This window comes from Citrus clementina, unplaced genomic scaffold (genome assembly GCF_000493195.1).
Source record: "Citrus clementina cultivar Clemenules unplaced genomic scaffold, Citrus_clementina_v1.0 scaffold_6, whole genome shotgun sequence".
NCBI lineage: Eukaryota > Viridiplantae > Streptophyta > Magnoliopsida > Sapindales > Rutaceae > Citrus > Citrus x clementina.
Window position 1 is genome coordinate 25,270,291 of NW_006262139.1, and position 22,474 is coordinate 25,292,764.

Sequence of the window (22,474 nt, forward strand, 5' to 3'; positions counted from 1 at the left end):
GATTTCATTAACATCCAAATTCAATCATTCAAGCCAATCATGCTTCTGCTACGAAGGATTTCTTAATCTGTAATACATATATGCTATACTTTCAGACAAACACCCGCACTCATGCATACTACACTAAGCCGAAAGGTTTCGGTTTAACCTCAGGATTTAGGAATCAACAATGAAACTTATTCATGATTAATCACACAGCTCACTCAAAGTTTCTTATGAGAAACCAAATTCAGGTTAAGCAAAGAAAGCGTGTACAATGTCATGAATCAGGCATGGAGAATCCAAAATAGAGTGACAACAACTGTAATTCTCGCAGATCAGACCTCCATGTTTCGAATCATTTTATGGCGAGAAGAGGATTAGTTATTGGGTATCTCTGCCTCGGGGGACGTCTCGTCCTCTTTCCCCAGCCGAAAAGGTTTGTATGATCCTCAATTGCCACTTCTCTGCAGTTAGACAGCTGAGTTTCAGTTGCATTTGGCAGGCCGTCAGAATCCGGCACACGTCTCTTTCTCCTCCCCCCGCCACTTCTTGTGTTTTTCAACGCTAAACTTGATCTCCAGGTGCCACCAGTTGCTTGAATCAGCCCTTCGATTGTTTGAAGATCCTCGGATACCTCATTTTTTAGTAGTGAAGAAAGAGTGGGAAGCACATCTCTTTGAAAGTCCTTTCGCTGCCTTCCTCTCCGTGCCTGACCTCTTCTAGGCCGTTTTAGCAAAATGTTTTCATTTTTGGAGTTCTCAAAAACCTGTGGCCTATAAGTACCAATTTCTTCTACCTTCGCTTCTGTTAAACTTAACGTCATATACTCGAAGTAATCCATCCCATCAGGTAAAATATCTTCATGAACACTATTCTTACCCATTGAAACAGATTCTATCTCGTTTTGAATATCACCTTTGTAAGAAGAAATCACATCCGCAAACCAATGCAGGGGATCCCCTGGGGAAGCTTCTGATTGGTGACAAAAGTTATCAACCTGAAGAGGAATGCGAGATGAAGAAATAGCAACTAAAGCCTGAGCAGCAGCCGCGATCAGTCCATGTGGTTCTCCAGATTGGTCTTGTAGCCTGTCACCAGGTTCTTTGAGCTTGCATTGTAAAGATTCAAAACCAGGAGGGAGTTCACTGTGAAGAGGTTCAAAACCACGAGGTAGTTCGCTTTCAAGAGATTCAGAAGCAGAAGGGTGTTTACTTTGAAAAGACTCAAAACCAGGAGGGAGATTGCTTCGAACAGATTTGGAACCAGGAGAGCATTTTCCTTGAAAAGACTCAAAACCAGGAGGGAGATTGCTTTGAACAGACTTGGAACCAGAAGGGTGTTTGCTTCGAACAGATTCAGAACCAAGTGGGCGTTTACTTTCAAAAGATTCAAAACCAGGAGGGAGTTTGCTTTGAACAGATTCGGAACGAGGACAGTGTTTGCTTGGAAAAGATTCAAAACCATGAGGACGATTGCTTTGAACAGATTCGGAATCAGGTAGGCGTTTACTTTGAAAAGATTCAAAACCAGGAGGGAGTTTGCTTTGAGTAGATTCAGAACGCGAAGGGTGCTTGCTTTGAAAAGATTCAAAATCAGGAGGGAGTTTCCTCTGAACAGATTCGAGAGATGATGCGTGTTTGCTTTGAGAAGATTCATAACCAGGAGGGAGTTTGCTTCGAAAAGATTCAAAACCAGGAGCGACATCAAGTTCCGTTTCATCAACTACTGGTGCCTCCAAATCTATCTCTACTGAAGTCTTCAGATTGTTTCTTGAGCAAGAGCATGTTGTCGGTTCAGTCTCTTCTCCAAACCCTTCATCAATGACACTCTTGTTCAAATCTATGTGACATATTGAATCAGAACTGAGATTAATTAATCCCTTTTCTATCCAACTCTCTGCCTCACGCCGCTCTCCAAGTTTAGGTGATAATTCACCAGGGGCCTTGGTATTATGTGGCCCATCTTTAAGAGGGTTGGTATCATCAACTACCGCAGCAGGATAACTTGGCTTTGCGGGGTTACTAGGAGAAGGATGATCCATGGATATAGGAGCCTTCTCAAAAATGGAACATCCGAGAATCTTCCTACTGCTTGAACACTCACCAACTTCTGTCCTCTGGTGCTCAGCATCAAGAGCACACGTCGCTGATGAAGAATCCTGAACATAGCTTTGAAAGGAGCTCTTTCTCATCATTTCAGTTTTGTCAACAAAATGCTGAAAACTGCTACGCAAGGAGTCAAGATTCATCTGAGAAGAACCTTGCCTTTCTTCAAAAGAGCAGCCATTGCATGAAGGCACTGCTTTAAGCCAAGGCAATATCGTCTGAGAGCTCTGCTTTCTTGACTCATTAGCAGATACTGCAGCACATTGAGAAATTCCCTCATTTTGGTACCCGTTTGAAGAAATTACTGCATCTGCTTTCTTTTGATCTGAAAACTTTGCATCCATCATGGAGCCTAAATGCCGACTGGAATTATTAGGACCATCTTGAGTGAGTTTTTCAGAAGCAGAACTATCGTTACTGCTGCCATTCGGATTCAGGTGACTAAAGCCATTCAATGAGTAGCAAACACATGATTCTTTGGACTCCAGTGGAGAACTATGGCAAAGGTGAGTTCGTGAAGATGCTTCAGCACTAATACTAGGAATGGATCGCAAATTGCTGCAAACAAGCAATTTGTTCTGAATACCTTCAGTGCTCTCCATCTCTGCCACTGAACTCTTATTTGATGGAGTAAAGCTGCTAAAAGAAGGGTTCCCTTGAACCATTGCCATATCCTGGCTAACCTCAGAATGGATTTTTTTCCAAGAAGAAAACAAGGAGGATTCAGAATTTTCCACATTAGATTGAGGGAAAAATGAGTGCCGAATTCGCATACGTGAGTCCTCGACAGATGCATCATGGTTTCTATCACATATTTCTACACCAAAAAGTTTCTTCTTCACAAGCTCATTTGAGTTCCTTGGTTCAGTTTGCTGTGACTTTGAAGTTGCAGGAAGATCTCCAGAATGGAAACTTTCAAAAAGGGAACGCCCATTGCTTCCGATTTGGCCTAAATAGAAAGCCATATTGATCAGTCAGCTTACATTAACCAGCTCTGAAATGCTAAGAGATGACCAAACTGCTAAAATTTATTTTTATGGCCAAGTTATAATTCAAAAAGTTTCATATCCAAAAAGATTTATAATGCAAAAAGTTTTAGCCATTGCTAATTTATGCAAAATTACTGAAACGACAAAAGAGGCACTTCCAAAATGTAAACTTAAAACCATGATAAAAGAGACACACACAAAATGTCAACTTAAAACATCTTAAGAGATTTATACCAACATAGCTAAATAAGAACTTACCAGCTTCAGTATTATTAGCCAACAACCCTTTTTGTCGCCTTTGAGTTTCTAAAAGCAGACTGTTGAGGCTAACTCCTATCTCCCTAACTTTTGGGGAGTCTTGAGAAAATTTAGACAAACACTGAAAGCTTGTATTTGAATTTGAAGATAGGACCTGTCTTTCCATCTCCTCTTTGGAGCATATATTATTTCCCAAAACATCAGTCAAAGCTGAAGAAGATGCTTCCTTAAGCTTGATAGGTTCATTCAAATTTCTCCACCACCCGTGGGGATACCTCATATTCGGCACATCACCAATACAGCCAGAGTTGACACCGGTGTGAATAGATAGATTTCCATCCCTATCACGAGTCATCGCATGGCTCCTGCTAAGAAGATAACTTTCAGCCGCGGACACTCCAGAAAGTCCTGGACCTTCCTCTTCATCATTCATGTATGCATCAGCAGGAAGTTCAAGATCGAACAGCCTTCTTCGTAACTTCTTGCATTCAGATTCTGACATCTCACAGTCCTTCAATCGTAACTCATTTTGGGTAGGACCATAACTGGATTGCAGGATATTCTCTTCCGTGGATCTAAACTCACATTGGATGCTATCAGTATCTGACAAGGATACTCTACCATGGTTTAAAAACAAGTTGGAAGTATGCTGCCTCCCATTGTCGTCTACCGCTGGAATACCAGAAGAACAGAAACTAAATTGGGGTGTTCCTCTTTGCATCGTGTGTCTGTGCAATTCTTTGCTTCTCATTTCATTCATCATGTCCCTTTGTATTCTGTAAAGCCGATGGAGTTCATGGAGCTGGAAAACAAAACCATGTACTCAGCTTTTGCAACAAGCAGAGACATTTCAACCTCTATTGTTTAATATTCCACAAATCTAACTTTATAGTACAACAGAAAAATTTGAGAAATGAATACCTGATGCCTGAACACAGATTCGTGCGTCAATATAGTTTGTCTCAGTTGTTCTCTGTCAGAATGATCATTGACATCTATTGCTGGCCTTGTCAAGCAAAAATCATGATACTGTCCAATTCCTAACATACTGTTCTGCTGATGTAGTGACCAGCTACCATTGCCAGTATTGTCATTTAGATCTCTCAAGGAATAATAACAAGGCATATACATCTCAGACTGTACTTCAGTTCCCATTCCTGCAAAATTAATGGAAAGGAAAAGAGAGAGGGAGAGGAAGAGGAAGAGAGAGGGGGAGGTTACTCGTTTTGAAAATAATAATAATAATAATGATGATGATGATAACAAAAAGCTTAACAAAATGTTTCCCATTTCAAAACAGACAATGGAAGAAGCACACGTTACAAACTAAACTAGTGTAAATTTCCAATCTTGATGCCAAGATCTTATATAGGATATTGCAAAACGAAACATATGACTTATTGAAGAGTGCGGACTTGATATCCAGTAAACTTGAATGATCTGGGGCCTTAAGCAATGCAAAAAAAAAGATCGCAAGAAAGTATAACACAACATTAGCTCCAAATCATAGATTGAAGTCAATTCCCAAACTACATTCAACGAGTTCATATTAAGGAATGAGAATCCAGCGGTAGAGATCAAGTACTCCACATAAAGCCCTCAACAAAGCAAAAGAAGATAGACAATCATTTTTCCTATGAACATGAATTCAATGCTAAAATAACAATAACAAGGCCGGAAAAAAAAAATGCAGAGCCCCAAGTAGCAAAAATCAAAACAGAAATGTTGAACGAAAAAAAAAAAAAGAATTTGAAGTGAGAGAAGGCACAAATCAATCATCAAGCACAAAAACCCAAAATAAACAAGAGAAACCAGGAGGGGGAAAAAAATTATCCAGGCAAATAAATTAAAAGCACAAAAGCAAAAACAAACAAAAAGAATTTTACCTCATAGTTATATCATCCACCACCCCCTGTCAAAGCTTCCTCATAAACGCACCGAACTAGCTCCATGCTGAAGAAGAAGTTTAGCTTATCAGATAAATAATAGATCATCACCAGACCAACAGGTAATATTAATAAAAGAAGCAAGAAAAAAAGGGAAAATTAAGGTTTGGTTCTGGGCCAGAACCTGATAAGAGAATAAAGAGATCCCCCACATCCCAGAAAATAGTAGATCTTCTCAAAAACAAAAGTAGTTTCCCTACAACAACAACAATGACTTCAAAGACTTGATTTTTTTTTTTTTTTTGTCAACTAGTGGTGTCTCTGTCTCTCTCAATCTCTCACATAACTCACAATTCCTTGTCTGTCTATATACTTTGCTTCAGCTTTGGCTTTGGCTTTGGCTTTTTAATGATTTATTTTTATTATTATTATTGTTGTTGTTAACTTGTTATAAGTATAATAGAGTATGAAGGAGGGGAAGAGCAATTTTTTTTTCCACAAATTCTAGATTCTCTCCACCTCCCATGCTTTTTTGGGCACACATAATTATTTTAAATAAAAAAAATCAAAATTATTTATAAAAAAGAAGAAGAAGAAAATGGTGAATGAATTGAGCATAGAGTGAGAGAGAGACTGTAAACGTAACGTAGGAGAGTAACTGAGACAACAACCCAACAGTTTCCAAAAGTAAAGCCGACCCCACTCCCTTATTACTCTTGAATCTTGGGTTATTGAATTGAACGGCGATTTTTCTAAAGACTTTAAGGAATGTTGCTTCACATTTACAACCACGCGCGTCAACAGCGCTTGTTTTCTCTTTACATGAACATGAACCTTCACATTTCATTTTTAAAGACTAAAGTACAGTACAACGTACGTAGACAATCAAGATTCCCTCTATCTAATCTAAAGTCTAAACTGCTGTTTCGCAGCTTTGCTAACGTTTCCCACTTGTCGCTTTATTTTCTTGTCTCCGGTAATCACCACTATGTTTTCAGCCATCTCACCCTCAATATTTATTCGGATTAAAATTATAATATATTTTTTTTATTTTTCATTATTTAATTGTGTGATTATAAAAAAGAGGACCTTCGACATAATCATTGCTTATTAATAATTCTCTCTCAAATAATCACTATTTGTAAAAGTAGTTTTTGTAATTTTTTTAGTAAAGGCAACTTTTTAATATTAACCAAATAATCTACTCAATAACCAAAAAAAATTACAATTTATTTATAATAAATTCTTCTAAACTTTAAAAGTTGATTTTTGAATTATACCCTAGTCGAAATAGAGGTGAGATCCTAATTGGATTGGCTCCATTGTTTTAAAATATAAAAACTTATTTTCATTTGATGACTAGAAAGATATATTTTCTTAACTATTTAAGAGTACATGGTTGAAGGAAAAAAAAGAAGAAGAGAAAAATAGATTAATTATTTTATATTGTTAATTGTACAAATATTTTGTGGATGGCATTATGTTTGTAGTTGGGTGCTATTTCACGCTGCTAACAGACGCGTATATGATAAGAGAACTTTCGTAATCTACTTATGGAATAAATAAGTTAATAATTTATAAATAAAGAACTTGTGAGATATATAATTATTGGAAATACAGGTAAAAATGGAATCAATAGTTGGATTATTGCTTTTGTTTGTGTTTTGATTGGCTCTTTATTCTTTCATACCAACCCATTTTTAATTAAGATTGCAGCCAACTACGTGTAATCTTTTATCGTGATCATTGATTCCCTGTTTCATTTGATTGAGATTTTTGTGTGACAAATGTTCGATATATGAATTGGGGGTGGGTGTACCCTACAGTCAGTCATACAAATGAATTTCCATAAAGCTATTTCGTATTTTTCATGGCAGAGGATCCAACGAGCAAGAAAAGAAGAAGAGCGGCAGGCAAGAAAAGATTCAGAAAAAGAAAATTCGTAGAATAATTTCATTTTGTTTGTGGCAATATCTCATTTCCTTCATCAGGGTCTTTTTCTGGGGTTCATAACATAACAAGAACATAGATAGGTGCATTCTAAGCTGGCCAATTAATGGCCATAGGAAACTGCTTTTGGTTAACTTCAGGAGAAAATAGAAAGAGCCTGAATTAATGTGAGAAAGCTGCTTTTCCAAAAGCACTGTCAAATGGAGCTAGCTGAGTGATCCGAAGATAGCTTGCCTCATGGCCAGAAGCAGAAAAGGAAAAGCCGTTAAAAAAAGTGTCCCATACATGATTACCAAACATGATATAACTAGAATTAAACCCTAAACTTTCCAATATAATCTTATGGGCTCAGGTTTTCCTGGTGCGGGACCATGTGCCTTTTTTTTGTTTGGGTTAGATGATGATGATGATGATAATAATAATAATAATACGGGTAACAATAATAATTCAACAAACTTTATATTGTTAAAATCAAAATTGCTTGGCAAATATAAATGGAAATAGCCTGGGATCAGGTAGGGTTTTGGTGGAGAGTGGAGAATAAACGGGTTGCAATTATGATTGCAGTAAATTTCTCGTGGGACATGAATTGTGATTGACAGGTGCATAGAGTGTTATATTCATATTCATGAAATAACGAGTCCAAATATGTGAAGCCTTTATTGCTTAATGGATGAATTTCTGGACAACTCAACAATCAAAGTTTAGCAAGATGGGATGGGATTAATTATTGCCAAAGATTTGCTTATTGAAAGTGATGGAATCTCTTTACTGGAGTCATCTTTAGAGACAAATAAATTGAAACTATTAACTTTCATCAGTTTTACTCAAGAATATGACATCACCGTATCAAATCACTACAACTTCTTTTTTTATTTTTTCCCCCTAAAAAGAATCGAGTGAAACTATAATTTTACAAACAGCTTCAAGATTGGAAAATTGAAAGGCGTGAAAGGTGCAGGTTCTTAAAATTCAAATTGAAAGATCAAAGGTTCCAACTATTCACTTTATACTCCCTTTTTCTTTTTGGAATAAGCAACTTCAAATTGAGGTTGCTCACTTCCAGTCTTCCACTACAATTTGCTGAGCGAAACAGAGGTTTATACTTTATAAGAGCATCTCTAAAATATTTTTTAGATTTTACTTTTTAAATATTAATTTGTTTACTGATGTGGTAAATAAGTGGATAAAAAAATATAATTTTCTTCAAAAGAGTCATCAAATAAGAATAAATTAATATTATTTTAATCAAATCTTTTCACTGTTAAATTAAATTGTTGTTATATTTTTGAAAAGAAACTTAAATAATAATTATTACAGTCTTATCTTTTCAATAAATAATAATAAAATATTAATAGAAGAGGGAGAAATAAAGATGGCAAAAGTCCGGGTCGGGTCCGGGTTTGGGGTTGCCCGGGACCGACCCGGATGTCACACGTAGCTACCCGGACCCGGACCCGGACCGTGCCCAAAATTTTTCTATGCGAACCGGGCATATGCCCGGCACTATCCGGGCACAGGCTTTTTTCCGAGTTTTCTCTACCCGCATTTTCAAAGGTGAAAGCACTGGAAAAAAAAAAAGCAGCCAAAACAATTGTTTACTTCTAAGTTCTAACAAACCGGTAACAGTCCAAAACCAAAACATCTTAACTATAGGCAAACATCTAACAGAATTATTAAAATTAAGCATATATATATATATATATATATATATATATATATATATATATATATATATATTCTAAAGCCTCCCAACCTTCCTCTCCTCCTAAAGAAAAACTACTTTCTTCGACCATGCCAATTAAATCATGGATTGACATGATTGAAGATGAAGAAGCCAAGCCTCCCAACCTTCCTCTCCTCCTAAAGAAAAACTACTTTCTTCTACCATGCCAATTAAATCATGGATTGACATGATTGAAGATGAAGAAGCCAAATCTAAAGCAATCTCCTCTCAAGAACAGGTAAATCAATGGATGAAATCCATTTATATATATATATATAACACCTAACAATAATAATGTCAAATACTGAATTTCATCATTTTTTTTTGAAAAAACAACCAAAAAAATAAAATACCTCGTGGGTTGTGGCTGTGATGTCGGGGTTGTAACTGATGTGGTGACAAAACAATGGAGTGAGACCAGCTATGGTGGCGGACGCCGTCGCGCGGTGGCTGCCGCTAAGAAGATGACCAAACGGTGAAGAGCTCTGTGACGGACTGATGGCTGTGCTTTGCGAGAAATGAAAAGAGTTAACCGAGGAAGGTAAGAGGTTCGTGGAGGGAGAGGCGCGGTCAACACTGCATCGGTGCCGGTGGGTGGTGGCTATTGGTGGAGAGACGGAGGGAGGTGCCGATTCTAAGACTTGTCGCGACTTAGGGTTGGCCGGTTGGGTTTGGGGGAAATTGGGCAAAGCAAAATGCATTTTCGTTTTTATATTTTCCTCTTTTTTTTCTTTTTTTCTTTTTTTACTTAATAAAAAAGTGGGCACAGGTCCGGGTTCTAAGTTCTTGGTGTTGTGACCGGACCCGTGCCCGAAAACAGCCGGGCATTGAAAATCAATGTCCGGATCCGCTTTTTCCATGCATCCGGTCCGAGTTTTACCCAGACCGCATACGCCAGGTCCGGTCCGAATCCGGTCCGGACAGGCTTTTCTGCCATCTTTAGGGAGAAACTCACTCGGCAATATTAAAGAATGAGAAATAAATTTTATTTAAAAAATCTAAACTAACATATTTTTTAGAATATGTAATATTGTAATGACTCTTCAAATAAAAAGTAGAATTTTATTTGAAAAGTCTTTTGGAGATACTCTAAAGAAAGGAGCCTAATTATGAAAGGACCATTTGTACACAGGCAAAGATTTGTAACATGTTTTTAGCAAATACATTAGTACTCACGTCCACACCAATATCAAACCGTCTCCAAATTAAACAATCCATGCAAAGATTAAGGTATCGTTGATTGGCACAAAGTAAATTAGTTTTATCATAATAATCTAACATGAATCATTAATTTATTAAGTAACAAGTCATACATGGATTGTTCTGGTATGATGCGACCCATTTAACATCTCACCACTATCATATTGATTATAGGACAGCGATTGAAAGAAGTATGGATAAAGAGGAGCCCAAATGCATCATTTCAGATTCTTTTTTGCTACGTGGAAATACCAAACGTTATTATTATTACTTTTTTTGGGATAAAGAGATGAGAAGCATAACAAGTTTTTGAAGATCATTACGTATGCATTACAAGCCCAAAACTGGTGATGTCTTGTTACATTTTACACAAACCCACCACACATTTGGACAAACCTTGGCACAAATATAATTGCCCCCGACTATCTAAGGAATAGAGTCGGGGCTCACCAAACTTTTCTACGTCCCATGAGCCAAAGAAGCTCTTCCCAGAGCCCAAGAGTTCCGCTTTCTAGCCCAATTACACTTGGGCTACACGCAGCCACCGTCCAATAACCAGCCCTAATTTCCTCATTCAATTGCTCTTTCTCCCACCCACAACACCCATCAAAGAACCTAAAATCCTCAGGCCCAACTGCATTTCTCTTCACCATTTCAGCAGCACAACCAACAGTCTCTTTAGTCCCAAAATACAATCCTTCCATCACTTGCTCAAACACCCCACTCTTCCCCACTTCATCACCACCCCCTTTTGGGCTCACCAAAAACAACCCTTCTTCTAAAGGTCCTCCGAAGAACAACGGTCGGTCGGAGAATGTCCCCGCTGCGTCCAGCACCGTCGAACGCATCTCCTTGATGGACATTAGGGACGGCCGGTTGAGTATGATCCCTGATGGTCCCATGGGCTCCATTGATAAGAGTAGGATCACCGTCCGTTCGAAGATGTGGACCCCGTCAAGCTTCTCAGTTGCAATGAGCAGGCAGCCCTTTTCGGGCTCATGGATTGTATGAGCCCATTTGTCTCCCAAACTGCTTTGTGGAGGATAATTCACTGCGGCATCGGGATCAACTGAAGGCTCTTGGACCTGGGGCCGGATTGCTTGCTCTGCCGCTACTAATCTTGCTCTGAATGATCTCCAATCAGCATCAATCAACGGTTTGTGGTGATCATCAGATGGCAGAGACGACTCCAAGTGGCAGCCTGTTATTTACAGTCAATTAGAAATCCCAAGTTATCATGCATAGCATAAGCTAAAGAGAGCACTTTGAAGAGTTCAGATTAGATGCTTCTCCTGAAAGCATTTCTATTAGAAGGCAGTTGCTCACCATGCATGCTTACAAACAATTTCACAAACCCCAGATCATCAGGAATGAAACTACTTACATGTGATAGAAGAGGAAAAGCCAACTCTTTTGCAATGAAAGTGATTGAGATTATGATTTCTCTTGGTGTAAGAAACAACTCTTGCTTTAGATACAGGGACAAGTTCGGTGGTTTTGTTGAAGGAATTTGATGTCAAACAACAAGCTTCCATGCTTCTTCTTCTCTTTTCTCACTCTCTCTGGCGTAGCGTCAATGAAACTGTAGGATGATTTGATGATTAATGCAAAGAAGCATTGCAAGTGTGGATGAATGAGCACCACAAGCTTATCTCATCGTCAGCATCATCATCCCAAAGTTGGATTTTTGTTTAGCGTTTTTCAGGCATGGGCCGATGGATATGACTTACACTTGGCACGAAAGTGGAGTCTACGTGTACCTGTAAACCTATGACCTACCCTTTTTGTGGATATTTGGATTGAATGAACCTTTTTTCAACTCCTCAATGTGTGAGCTGGCAGAATCCAGACCAGTTATTTGTTGGGCTGCTGCTGTTTGGGACGTGAACCACTAACTTTGTGATTGGAAGTTCCACATGGAGATGAGAGCACTTCTGCAGTTTTTGACTTCGGTTCAAGTGAACAGTGATAAAGATAAGTGAGCAAAGCAGGGCAATGTAAATGTTGGCGGTAATTAGATTTGCTTTCAGATATTTTTGTTAAACAGAGTATGGCACATGTCAATTTGATCTTCGAATAATATTCTTAAAAGGTATTTACAATTAAAAATACATTTATGCAGTTCTACTCAACCGCCAGTGCACAAGCAACATGCAGTGGTCTACTGGTCTGTCTTTCAAACGGAGCGACTCATTCTATTTGTTAATAATTTTCATATATTTCTTCTTACTAATCAACAAAGCACAACTCAACAAAATGAAAAGCTATTTATAATGCTCAATATATTAAGCGACACAGATACTCAAAATGCAAACAGTAGAAAACCCAGATGAGAAACAAAAGCATGCCTATTAATCACAAGTGTAATATGCGGAGCAACCGGAGACTGATCTGTACACTTAGATGAATAAGATGTCTACACATTATAAACACAGATGGTGATAATCACTTCCATTCCCACCTCGAAGCTTTGTGGTTGTAACCCTGATGACATGTTCTACAGGAGGCAGGAAATGGCCACCGGTGGGAAAACATAGTTGAATTATGATAAGTGATAAACCTTTGACATATAAGTCAGCTCTCCTCCGGTAGTAGACTGAATTATTTTTCAAATTTTTTGGGTTTGAGCTCATCCTTTTTTCTGCCCAGCTCTGCACTTTTCATTCTCTCAGCTGGTGAATTCGGGTAAAGGCTCCTACCTCTGGCAGCAGCTCTTGTCCAAGCACTTAATTTGATTGAGGGGCGGCTGGGGAATCAAGCACGCACAGAAATCGAAGATGATCATACAGGTCCAAATTAGTACCCTTCATGTTCAATAAACTGCTAAGACGATTGGTACAGGAAAATGAATTCCCTTAGCGGCACAGGAGAATACAAGGGTGCAGAAAGATTATAAAGAAGAATATCTTGCATTACAGTAACAAGTTCCATTGTCACTTGGATAAATTTGACAGGCATTGACAACCACTGGATGCTTAAATATACACATATAAATTCAAGTTTAGAACTTTCTTCCCCCTTCAATGGTATAATCAGCTCATAACTATACACAGAACACAAAAAAGCAGTAATATGGAACTTATTCTCTGGAAAATTCCTTGCCATCAGCTTTTATAAAAGTGTTCCCTATGAAACAAACCCTATGGCTTCAAGTACGAAGATACAAGCAACACAAGAATCTGTTCAACAGTATCTCCACCTAAATCACTCCCTCACCAATTTCTGCTGAAACCTTTGCGGCATGCCCAACTGGCTTAAGATCTTTACCCAATGTGTTAATCATCTGATATATTTGTTCTGATTTAGGGTGTAATTGATCACATACAGAAAATTCATGGACCTCGTTATCCACCTCTACAGAACTAGCACCTGATGGCTTTTGGGCTCCAGTTTTTTTCATCTGTAGCCTCACATTAGCAACCTTGTTCCAGTCTCCTGTTGCAGCAAAAATGTTTGACAACATAGTATAATTCCCAGGATCTGACCCTTTCAATCTAATAAGGCAATCAAGAACCTCATCAGCCAGTTCCACTGCATTATGCTTTCGGCATGCCCCCAATAGGGTGCCCCAAATAATTGCATTTGGTTCAACTGGCATGCTTTGCACAAGCCTAAGCGCTTCCTTGAGACGTCCACTACGGCCCAAAAGGTCAATCATGCAACCATAATGCTCAACTTGGGGAAGAATCCCATAATCTCTCTCCATAGAGTAGAAGTACTGTACACCCTTGTCAATAAAACCCGCATGGGTACAAGCACATAAGACACCGACGAAAGTATATTTATCAGGCCCAAACCCTTCATCTTTCATCCTTGAGAAAAGCCCCAGAGCTTTCTCACCTTGACCATGCATGGCCAGCCCATAAAGCATAGCATTCCAAGACACTAAATCTTTCTTTGTCATCCCATTAAAGACACTCATTGCATTGTCCAAACTACCACACTTTGCATACATATCAACCAAAGCATTGCACACATTTGTATTACACTTAAACCTATACTTGTTAATAGAGGCATGAACTTTCATCCCCAATCCAAGCAAACCAGACTCTGTACAAGCAGCAAGTATACTAATAAGGGTCCCATCATCTGGCTTCAAGCCTGCCTCCTCCATTTGATCATACAATCTTGCAGCCTCCTTCGCCATCCCCTTTTCGGCATAGCCGGATATTATTATAGTCCAAGGAACCAAGGTCTTAGCAGGCATCCGATCAAACAACAATTTTGCCATTTCCATATCTCCATCTTTACTATACCCCCAAACCATCGTAGACCATGAAACAATATTCCTATGGGGAATTTTCTCAAACAATTCAAACGCCAAATTCATTTCTCCAGCCTTTGCATACCCATCCAATATCGTATTCCAACTAACCGCATCTCTCTCAGGCATTTCATCGAACAACCTCCTAGCTTCACTCAACTCTCCCCCTTTCACTAACCCGGCTATCATTGAATTCCAGCTCACAATATCTCTCTCACCCATCGACATAAACAACTTCTTAGCTAAACTAACACCAACAACACCACACTTGGAGTAACTATCGATAAGCGAATTGGGCACAAAAATATCACCAAAATAACCACATTTATATATCAGAGCATGTATCATTTGCACCAAATGAAACCAGTTCTTCCCATTACACGCCTTTAAAAGAAAAGGGTAAGTAAAATTATCAGTAAAAACACCTTTTTCTTGCATATCAAGGAAAACTCGAAACGCTTGAGCGTTTAAAGAGTTTTGCACACAAGCCCTTATCAAAGTATTGTACAAATGAACATCAGGGTCTTGAATATCATTGAAAACTTTGATGGCTAACCCCATTTGGCGACAAAGTGCGAGAGATGAAATGAGCTTCGGGGCAATGTAAGGGTCTCGTTGAAGGTCCAGTTTGATTATTTGAGCAAAAAGTTGTTTCGTCTGGTTCAAGTTCTTGCATTTGTGAAGGTTTTGCAGCTTTTCTTCTAAGAGTCTTCGTTTCGAGAACCACGTTGGCGCTCGAATTGGAGCTGACATTTGTGGCTTAGTGCTGTGGACTTGCATTGAAGCAGCGATTTTTCATAGTGCTGTGAATTTTTTGGAGTGGGTTTCGATAAAATTTTGTGTTCAGGATTTCCAGAGTTTTAAACTGCTGGTGTATGTCAAGCCGGGAAGATAAGGTGTCTGATGGGGTGCTGAATGATACTTTTTCAAATATTTTGAACTTAAACGTAATAATAATGTAACAATATAAGAAACTCGTTGATTTTTACCTTTTTAATTTTAATATTGGCGTTTTATCAATTAGATCCTCGGATTTACGTGCTTTATTTTTAATCTGAAGTAGCATGTGTTAAATTGTATAAAATAAATTCCTCTTGGCCAGTTTTTTTTTTTTTTTTTGGAAAGTAGAACTTTCATTGATTCAACTCATTGAATACATGCAAAATTTTGGAGGGGAAGTTTCCCCACCATACAACAGGTTTAGATCTTTTTAAGGTTAGCTTAGCTTTAGCATGAGCACAAGTGTTTCACGATCGAGGCACATGTTTAGCTTCAAAAGATCCAAAATCCTTCCTTAGAGTTTTGATTTCCCTAACAATCCAAAAACCCTTTGTACGTGCTTTATTTTTAATATTGGCGTTTTATCAATTAGATCCTCGGATTTACGTGCTTTATTTTTAATCTGAAGTAGCATGTGTTAAATTGTATAAAATAAATTCCTCTTGGCCAGTTTTTTTTTTTTTTTTTGGAAAGTAGAACTTTTATTGATTCAACTCATTGAATACATGCAAAATTTTGGAGGGGAAGTTTCCCCACCATACAACAGGTTTAGATCTTTTTAAGGTTAGCTTAGCTTTAGCATGAGCACAAGTGTTTCACGATCGAGGCACATGTTTAGCTTCAAAAGATCCAAAATCCTTCCTTAGAGTTTTGATTTCCCTAACAATCCAAAAACCCTTTGTACGTGCTTTATTTTTAATATTGGCGTTTTATCAATTAGATCCTCGGATTTACGTGCTTTATTTTTAATCTGAAGTAGCATGTGTTAAATTGTATAAAATAAATTCCTCTTGGCCAGTTTTTTTTTTTTTTTTTGGAAAGTAGAACTTTCATTGATTCAACTCATTGAATACATGCAAAATTTTGGAGGGGAAGTTTCCCCACCATACAACAGGTTTAGATCTTTTTAAGGTTAGCTTAGCTTTAGCATGAGCACAAGTGTTTCACGATCGAGGCACATGTTTAGCTTCAAAAGATCCAAAATCCTTCCTTAGAGTTTTGATTTCCCTAACAATCCAATAATCTTTCCTATTGTTGATCAAGTCTGCTATCTTCTGAGAATTAGTTTCCATGATTACTGATTGCAAACATGCTTCCTTTGCAATATGTAAACCTCACTTAGCTTCTACTTCCACAAAAGATACATCTCCCTTAAATTTGGAGTTCTTGATGCCTGCAGCTATGTACTTTCCTGTATTATCTCTTATTGCTGCACCTAATCTAGAACATTGTCTTTCTTTGTCAATGGTTACATCAACATTAATCTTCAGCCAGCCCTGAGGTAGAGCAGTCCATACATTTGGCTTTTTCTTGTGCAAGTTTTCCCCATTCAGCACATCTGGAAATTTGGTTCTTCTAAAAGCCTCATTAACTGCTTCAGCTTTGGCCAGCAAATGATTTGGATCGATTTTCAAGCCTTCAAACACAAACTTGTTTCTAGCATGCCAGATCACCCATAAAATACTCACCAGTAGCTCTAGATCTGCTCTACATAATCTCTTATGCAGCATCATCAAATCCCCCAATATGTATGTACTTCTTATTTATTGAAAAGCACTTGCCAAAGATGAGAGTTGCCATACTTTCTTTGCTGGTTTGCAAGAAATCAAAGCATGCATAATGTTTTCCACTCTGTCTCCACATAATCTTGATCTTTTCTAGAAGAGTAAGCTTCCATATAATGCTCCAATTATTGTTGTTGCTATCAGAACATCTAAGAGGATCTAGGAATTTCATATTTAGAGCCACTTGGTAGCTTAACTGAATATTTCTCTTGTTTGTTATAGTGCAAGATCATTTGATCATTCATTTTTCTCCTTGGTAGTGGAATGCTCAAAATTACATCTGCATATTCCTTTAGAAACTGCTGTTCAATCACCTTTGTCTTCCAGTTATTTTTAGTGTATATCAATGCTGATACAATGCCATCAAAGGACATTTTTAGAGTAGAAAAATGTTTGAAAGTTGATGGTTGTAGTATTCAATTATCTTTGTATATTGAAATATTTCTTCTATTGCTAATTCTCCATCCATAGCCATTCAATATCACTTGTCGTCCCCACAGGATACTTCTCCAAATGTATGATGGATTTGAGCCTATTGAAGCATTCTGAAAATTCCCTTCTTTAAAGTACTTCGCCCTTAAAATTCTAGCTGCTAAAAACTCTGGATTTTGAATCAATCTGCAGCCTTGTTTTGCCACTAAAGCTTGTTAAAGCTTGATATATCTCTAAAACTCATTCCTTCTCTAATCCTGGCTTGGCTCATCATCTCCCACTTTGTCCAGAAAATGCCTCTCTTCTCTTTCTTTTTGCTCCACCAAAATGCAGCTATAGATTGTTGGATATCATTACAAAGCCCAATAGGTATCTTGAAGACACTTATGGCATAAGCTAGAATAGCTTGTGCCACTACTTTTATCAGGACCTCTTTCCCTCCACTTGAAAACAGTTCCTGCTGCTAACCAGATATCTTACTCTGAACTTTTAAATTGATCTCATTAAAGAAAGCCTTTTTATTTCTTCCAATCATCGAGGGCAGCCTCAAATATTTCTCATATTTATATACCACGTTAAGCTGAAAAATTCTTTTGATCGCTGAAATATGATTTTCATGAACATTGCCACTGAAAAACATACAAGACTTACCAAATTGAAAAATTGTCCAGAAACATGAGCATAACAATCAAAGATGTCCTTGAGGTGTTCGCAATCTTTGAGTGAGGCTCTAGAGAAAATCAATTTGTCATCTATAAAAAGAATATGAGAAATTGGTGAAATTAATAATGAATTGCATTACTATTTCATCTTTATCTGTAATTATCAATAGAACGCCTAAGGATATGATCACTTTACAGAGAGGTTTGAGGTAGGGATGCCTACTATCTCCTTACTTATTCATAATATGTGCAAAAAAAAATTTTAACTTGCTGAGGCTAACAGAGAAAAAAAAAAAAACAAATTCAGGGGCTGAGATTTAGACAACATATCTCCATTTCTAATTATAATCTGTTTTAAAAAATCTCATCTCACTCTATAGTAAGCTTCACTTATGTCTAGCTTCAAAGCCACCAGTCACTTTTTCTTGCCTTTACTATACCTGATCTTATGGAGGCATTCATACCCAACAATGATGTTATCAGTTATCAATCGGTTGAGAATAAATGCACTTTGAGACAAATCAATTACATCGTGTAAAATGGTTTTCAATTGGTTGACAATAGTTTTTGCAACAGTTCTGTAAATAACATTACACATGCTTATTGGTCTAAATTCAGTCACTTTTCTAGGTTTTTCAACTTTATGAATTAAGGCAATATCGGGGTGGTTCGGGGGTTAATAGTACCTGCTTCATTTGGAATACGAAGACATGTATTGATGACTGCCCCTTTGACAGATCTCCAGTGCTCTTTATAGAAGGCAACAAGAAGCCCATCATGTCCTGGTGCTTTGGTTGGGCATATTTGAACTAATGCTTCTGTAATCTTTTCGTCTGTAAATGACTGACTCAGATGCTCATTCATTTTTTATGACACTTTTGGAATCATTCCTCTTAGCGCCTCCTCTATTTTGATCTTGAGTGGGGTTGAAAGTAGAAAATAGCTTTGCAAAGTATCTACAAAATTATGTCTCTATTTCTTTATCTTCTGTCATCAATTTTCCTTGTGTATATTCAATACCCCACATTTTGTTCATATTTCTAGATGAAGCTTTTGAGTGGAAGAATTTTGTATTTTTATCTTCACTTTCTCACCACTCTCATATTGTGTGTTGTGTTGTTAGAGCTCTTTTATTCTGTTCATCAGCTTCTCCAATTTCTTACTGCTACCCCCAAAAGTCCTGCATTACTCCATGACCAATTTCCATCTTTTGACTAAACTCTCTGGATTATGTCTTTGCATTTATCATATGAGCTCCACAAGTCCTCGTAATGGACTCTTGAAAAAATTCTTCAATTATTGTATCCTCCATTACCCATGCATATTGCTTCCATAAAGATTGGGTTATGATCAGAACACTAACTAACCAGATTCTTTACAATTTGATCTTGAAAAAATTTTGTCCAATCTTTGCTACACAAAAATCTATTCAGATGCTCTTCAATAAAATAGGGACTAAATCTTCTATTGGACCATGTAAACGGGTGGCCTAAACAACCCAAGTCCTTTAAATTACACTCCTAGACAACTTTTCTAAATTCACTAATCATAATAGCCTCTCTGTCATTTCCTCCATTTTTCTCTTCTAAATGCAATATTTCATTAAAATCACCAAAGCATAGCCATAGAGATGAAGACAAACCCGCCAATCTTCTGAGTAAGGTCCAATGTGCTTTTTCTAACTCGTCTCTGGATGTCTATAGACCCCCAGTGGATCTTATCTGCTTCTCATTTTTAGTGTCTACTTCAGCATCAATATGATGGTTGCTGAATGAGGTAATATTTACCCTTGTACTAGAGTTCCATAATATAGCTAAGCCACCACTCTTTTCGTTACTACTTACAGCAAAACAATTGTTAAAATTCAACTTCTTTCCCACATTATTCATTTGTATAGTCATCAGTTTAGTTTCGCACATGAAAACCAACTGAGGTTTATACAGCTAGAGGAATTTTTAAAGAGCTATGAGCATCCGGTCATTCCTCATCCCTTGGATATTCCAACTTAATATGCTCATGGTTGTCGGTGGGGCTGATCAACAGCCTCCACCACTTGAATTGCATTTTGAGTGAGATTAGTTTCTTCTTCCCTTCCCGAGCCATCCCAGTTCAGTTTGTATCTTGGTGAAAATAAATTGCAGGAGTTTGTTTTAACTGTATTGGTTTTGAGGGGGTTTGAATCCGTGTTCTTTTGTGGTTTGAGCTTGGTTTTAATTATTCACAAATAAGTTTTTTCCCACAAATAACCTCTCTTTACTTATGCCTTTTGATACTTGCACTTTTAGCCTGTAACTTTCATTTTCTTCTCTTAGGCCTAATGGTGTTTGTATTTGGCCCATCATATACCACCTCATCTGAACTTAAATTTTCATTCTCTTGACTTAAGCTGGTGTTTGGAATTTGGCCAAGTGCTAAATTAAGCACCAATTTTTTACTTGTGTTCTTCCAATTCTTTTTTTTCGCTTCTTTTCCCTGCCTTTCATAAGCATTTATGTTGTCAGCTACATTTTCAGCAGCCACTAAGCTCGATTGTTTCTGACTATTATCTTGTTGCTTTCTCGGTTCAAGAGTCATTTGCATTAATAGCTCATCAGTCTTAGCTGCCGGACTATCAGTTTCTTCCGAACCGGGTTGGTTTACCTCGGGTTCATTTGCATTTGGGTTCAAACCATATTATTGTGGTTGCCTTCTTCCATGATGCTCTACTTCTCTGAATCCATTGAGTGGTTGCTCAAACATTCTATTCCCTCTATTTCTTCCTCGATTCAACTTGGTTTTCTCAGCTTTGGACAATGCCTTTATGTAAACTCCATAAGGCAATTTTTCATTTGGTTGCCCATTGTATGTTGAGCACTCTTTAAGTTGATGTCCAATAATTCCATAGCAAAAATAGAAATCTAGGAGCCGTTCATACAATACTGGCAACTCCACTTCATCTTCATAATCCAACTAAAAAAAAAAACATTTTCTATGATGGTTTCGTAATTTCAATGGTTATTCTAACTCTTACTTATAAGCCCGATTCCCCCTTATCATCGGTTTTTACCTCTAGCACCTCTCCCAATAATTCCCTCCAACTTCTGAACATTATCTCACTCCATACATACTAACGGAACATTGTGAATTTGTATCCAAAAGATTGCATGTGTGAATTCTTACTTTCTCATATTTCCAATTCCGTTGGGCTCTTTAAGTACAATCAAGGCTCTGTCAAAATGTCATCGCCCTCCAACCATTACTTTTCGCTTATCAGCTTCCAACTCATACTTTAAAATAAAGATATTGTTGCCCAAGTTTTCAATTTTCACCTCTTTTGCTGTTTTCCATGCCTGCACTAATGCAATCCAGATCCTTTTCGTGTGTATGCTCCTTGTCAATAATATTTTCGCAATCAGTAAGTTAGCCATAATGCGTCCTCCTTTTTCTTCCATGCCACTTCTGAAAATTAACTTACGTTCATTTCCTTCGCGGATGGAGATTGCTTTGCATTTACGTATTAATTCCTATATGTCCATGAGTGGTGGGCACAACTCAACTGTTTACCTACTACCTACCATGTGTTTGGAACTCCAGTGTCTTAAGACTCCTACCCACTCTCATAAATCACTCCCCCGATTTAACCACCAACGAAAAATAACAAAAAGACACTCAAAATAAATGAGTGAGATATGTAGCCATTAAAGCTCCAAACTACTCCATTCTTTTATTCTATTTTCAAAGAGAAAGAGAGCATACTAGAAGGACACTCTTAAATTTTTTTCCTCTTCACTAGTTAGAAATTAGTAAATCCCAATTTCTTTTGTTAATATAAACTTGCATTTGCAAAGCTAGTTGGTCGTTTATATTTAATAAATTCCCCCTAAAATTTTAGAGTAACCATATGCTTCTTCGGTTAGAATACAAAGTTTATATTCGAATTCCCGACGAGCGTGCCAGCAATAAATTAATCTCATGTATTTGCCAATAATTAACTGTTTATATTATTATTACTGAAATGATTTCGTAATACTAAATTTTAATGAATAAATGAAAGACCATGTGCTACACTATTTAGGATAACAAATTTATACTGTCATTGTAATTGTGCAAAGATATTATCACTACGATGCATGCCACATTGGATACGTATTATACACGATAAGTATGAATCATGATTCATTTGATTTATGCCCTTTTGTCAGATTGCTACTCATTATTTATTATATTTTAATTCAAAAGGCCAAATAATATGGAGACGCTTATTATTGTTATTATTATTTTGGAATTTGTCATTATATAGGACATGTGATGCGACTTCTTCTTCCTTGGTAGGCTACTTATTATTATTTGATACATTATTATCAAAAGAAATGCATGTTTTGATCGTTTCAAAAATCATTTTGAATTAAATAATGATACGTATAGATTAAAGAAACAATGTTACATTACATATGAACGCAATATTTTTTTTTTATTT

At 37.4% G+C, this 22,474-nt stretch overlaps 3 protein-coding genes across 5 annotated transcripts; all 3 read right to left on the reverse strand.

Moving 5' to 3' along the window:
• Positions 1–89: 89 nt before the first annotated feature.
• On the reverse strand, positions 90–6,031 carry LOC18038868. Of its 3 annotated transcripts, none has more exons than XM_024181855.1 (5): positions 5,855–6,031; positions 5,221–5,287; positions 4,256–4,491; positions 3,335–4,136; positions 90–3,036 (listed from the first exon to the last, which is right to left on the reverse strand). In XM_024181855.1, the coding sequence occupies exons 3-5, from the start codon at positions 4,487–4,489 to the stop codon at positions 338–340; spliced, it is 3,735 nt and encodes a 1,244-aa protein (XP_024037623.1). In that variant the 5' UTR covers positions 4,490–4,491; positions 5,221–5,287; positions 5,855–6,031; the 3' UTR covers positions 90–337. The 3 variants fall into 3 exon arrangements, with proteins under 3 accessions (XP_024037623.1, XP_006431258.1, XP_024037624.1); XM_006431195.2 differs by lacking the exon at positions 5,855–6,031 and adding an exon at positions 5,405–5,782; XM_024181856.1 differs by lacking the exons at positions 5,221–5,287; positions 5,855–6,031 and having other exon boundaries at positions 3,335–4,161; positions 4,256–4,346.
• A 4,314-nt stretch (positions 6,032–10,345) lies between these two features.
• On the reverse strand, positions 10,346–12,156 carry LOC18038869 (UPF0301 protein Sden_2674). The gene is made up of 2 exons (XM_006431196.2): positions 11,481–12,156; positions 10,346–11,297 (listed from the first exon to the last, which is right to left on the reverse strand). The coding sequence occupies exons 1-2, from the start codon at positions 11,629–11,631 to the stop codon at positions 10,543–10,545; spliced, it is 906 nt and encodes a 301-aa protein (XP_006431259.1). The 5' UTR covers positions 11,632–12,156; the 3' UTR covers positions 10,346–10,542.
• An 83-nt stretch (positions 12,157–12,239) lies between these two features.
• LOC18038870 (pentatricopeptide repeat-containing protein At3g29230) lies at positions 12,240–15,247 on the reverse strand. The gene has a single exon (XM_006431197.2). The coding sequence runs from the start codon at positions 15,138–15,140 to the stop codon at positions 13,296–13,298; it is 1,845 nt and encodes a 614-aa protein (XP_006431260.1). The 5' UTR covers positions 15,141–15,247; the 3' UTR covers positions 12,240–13,295.
• Between the last annotated feature and the right edge of the window lie 7,227 nt (positions 15,248–22,474).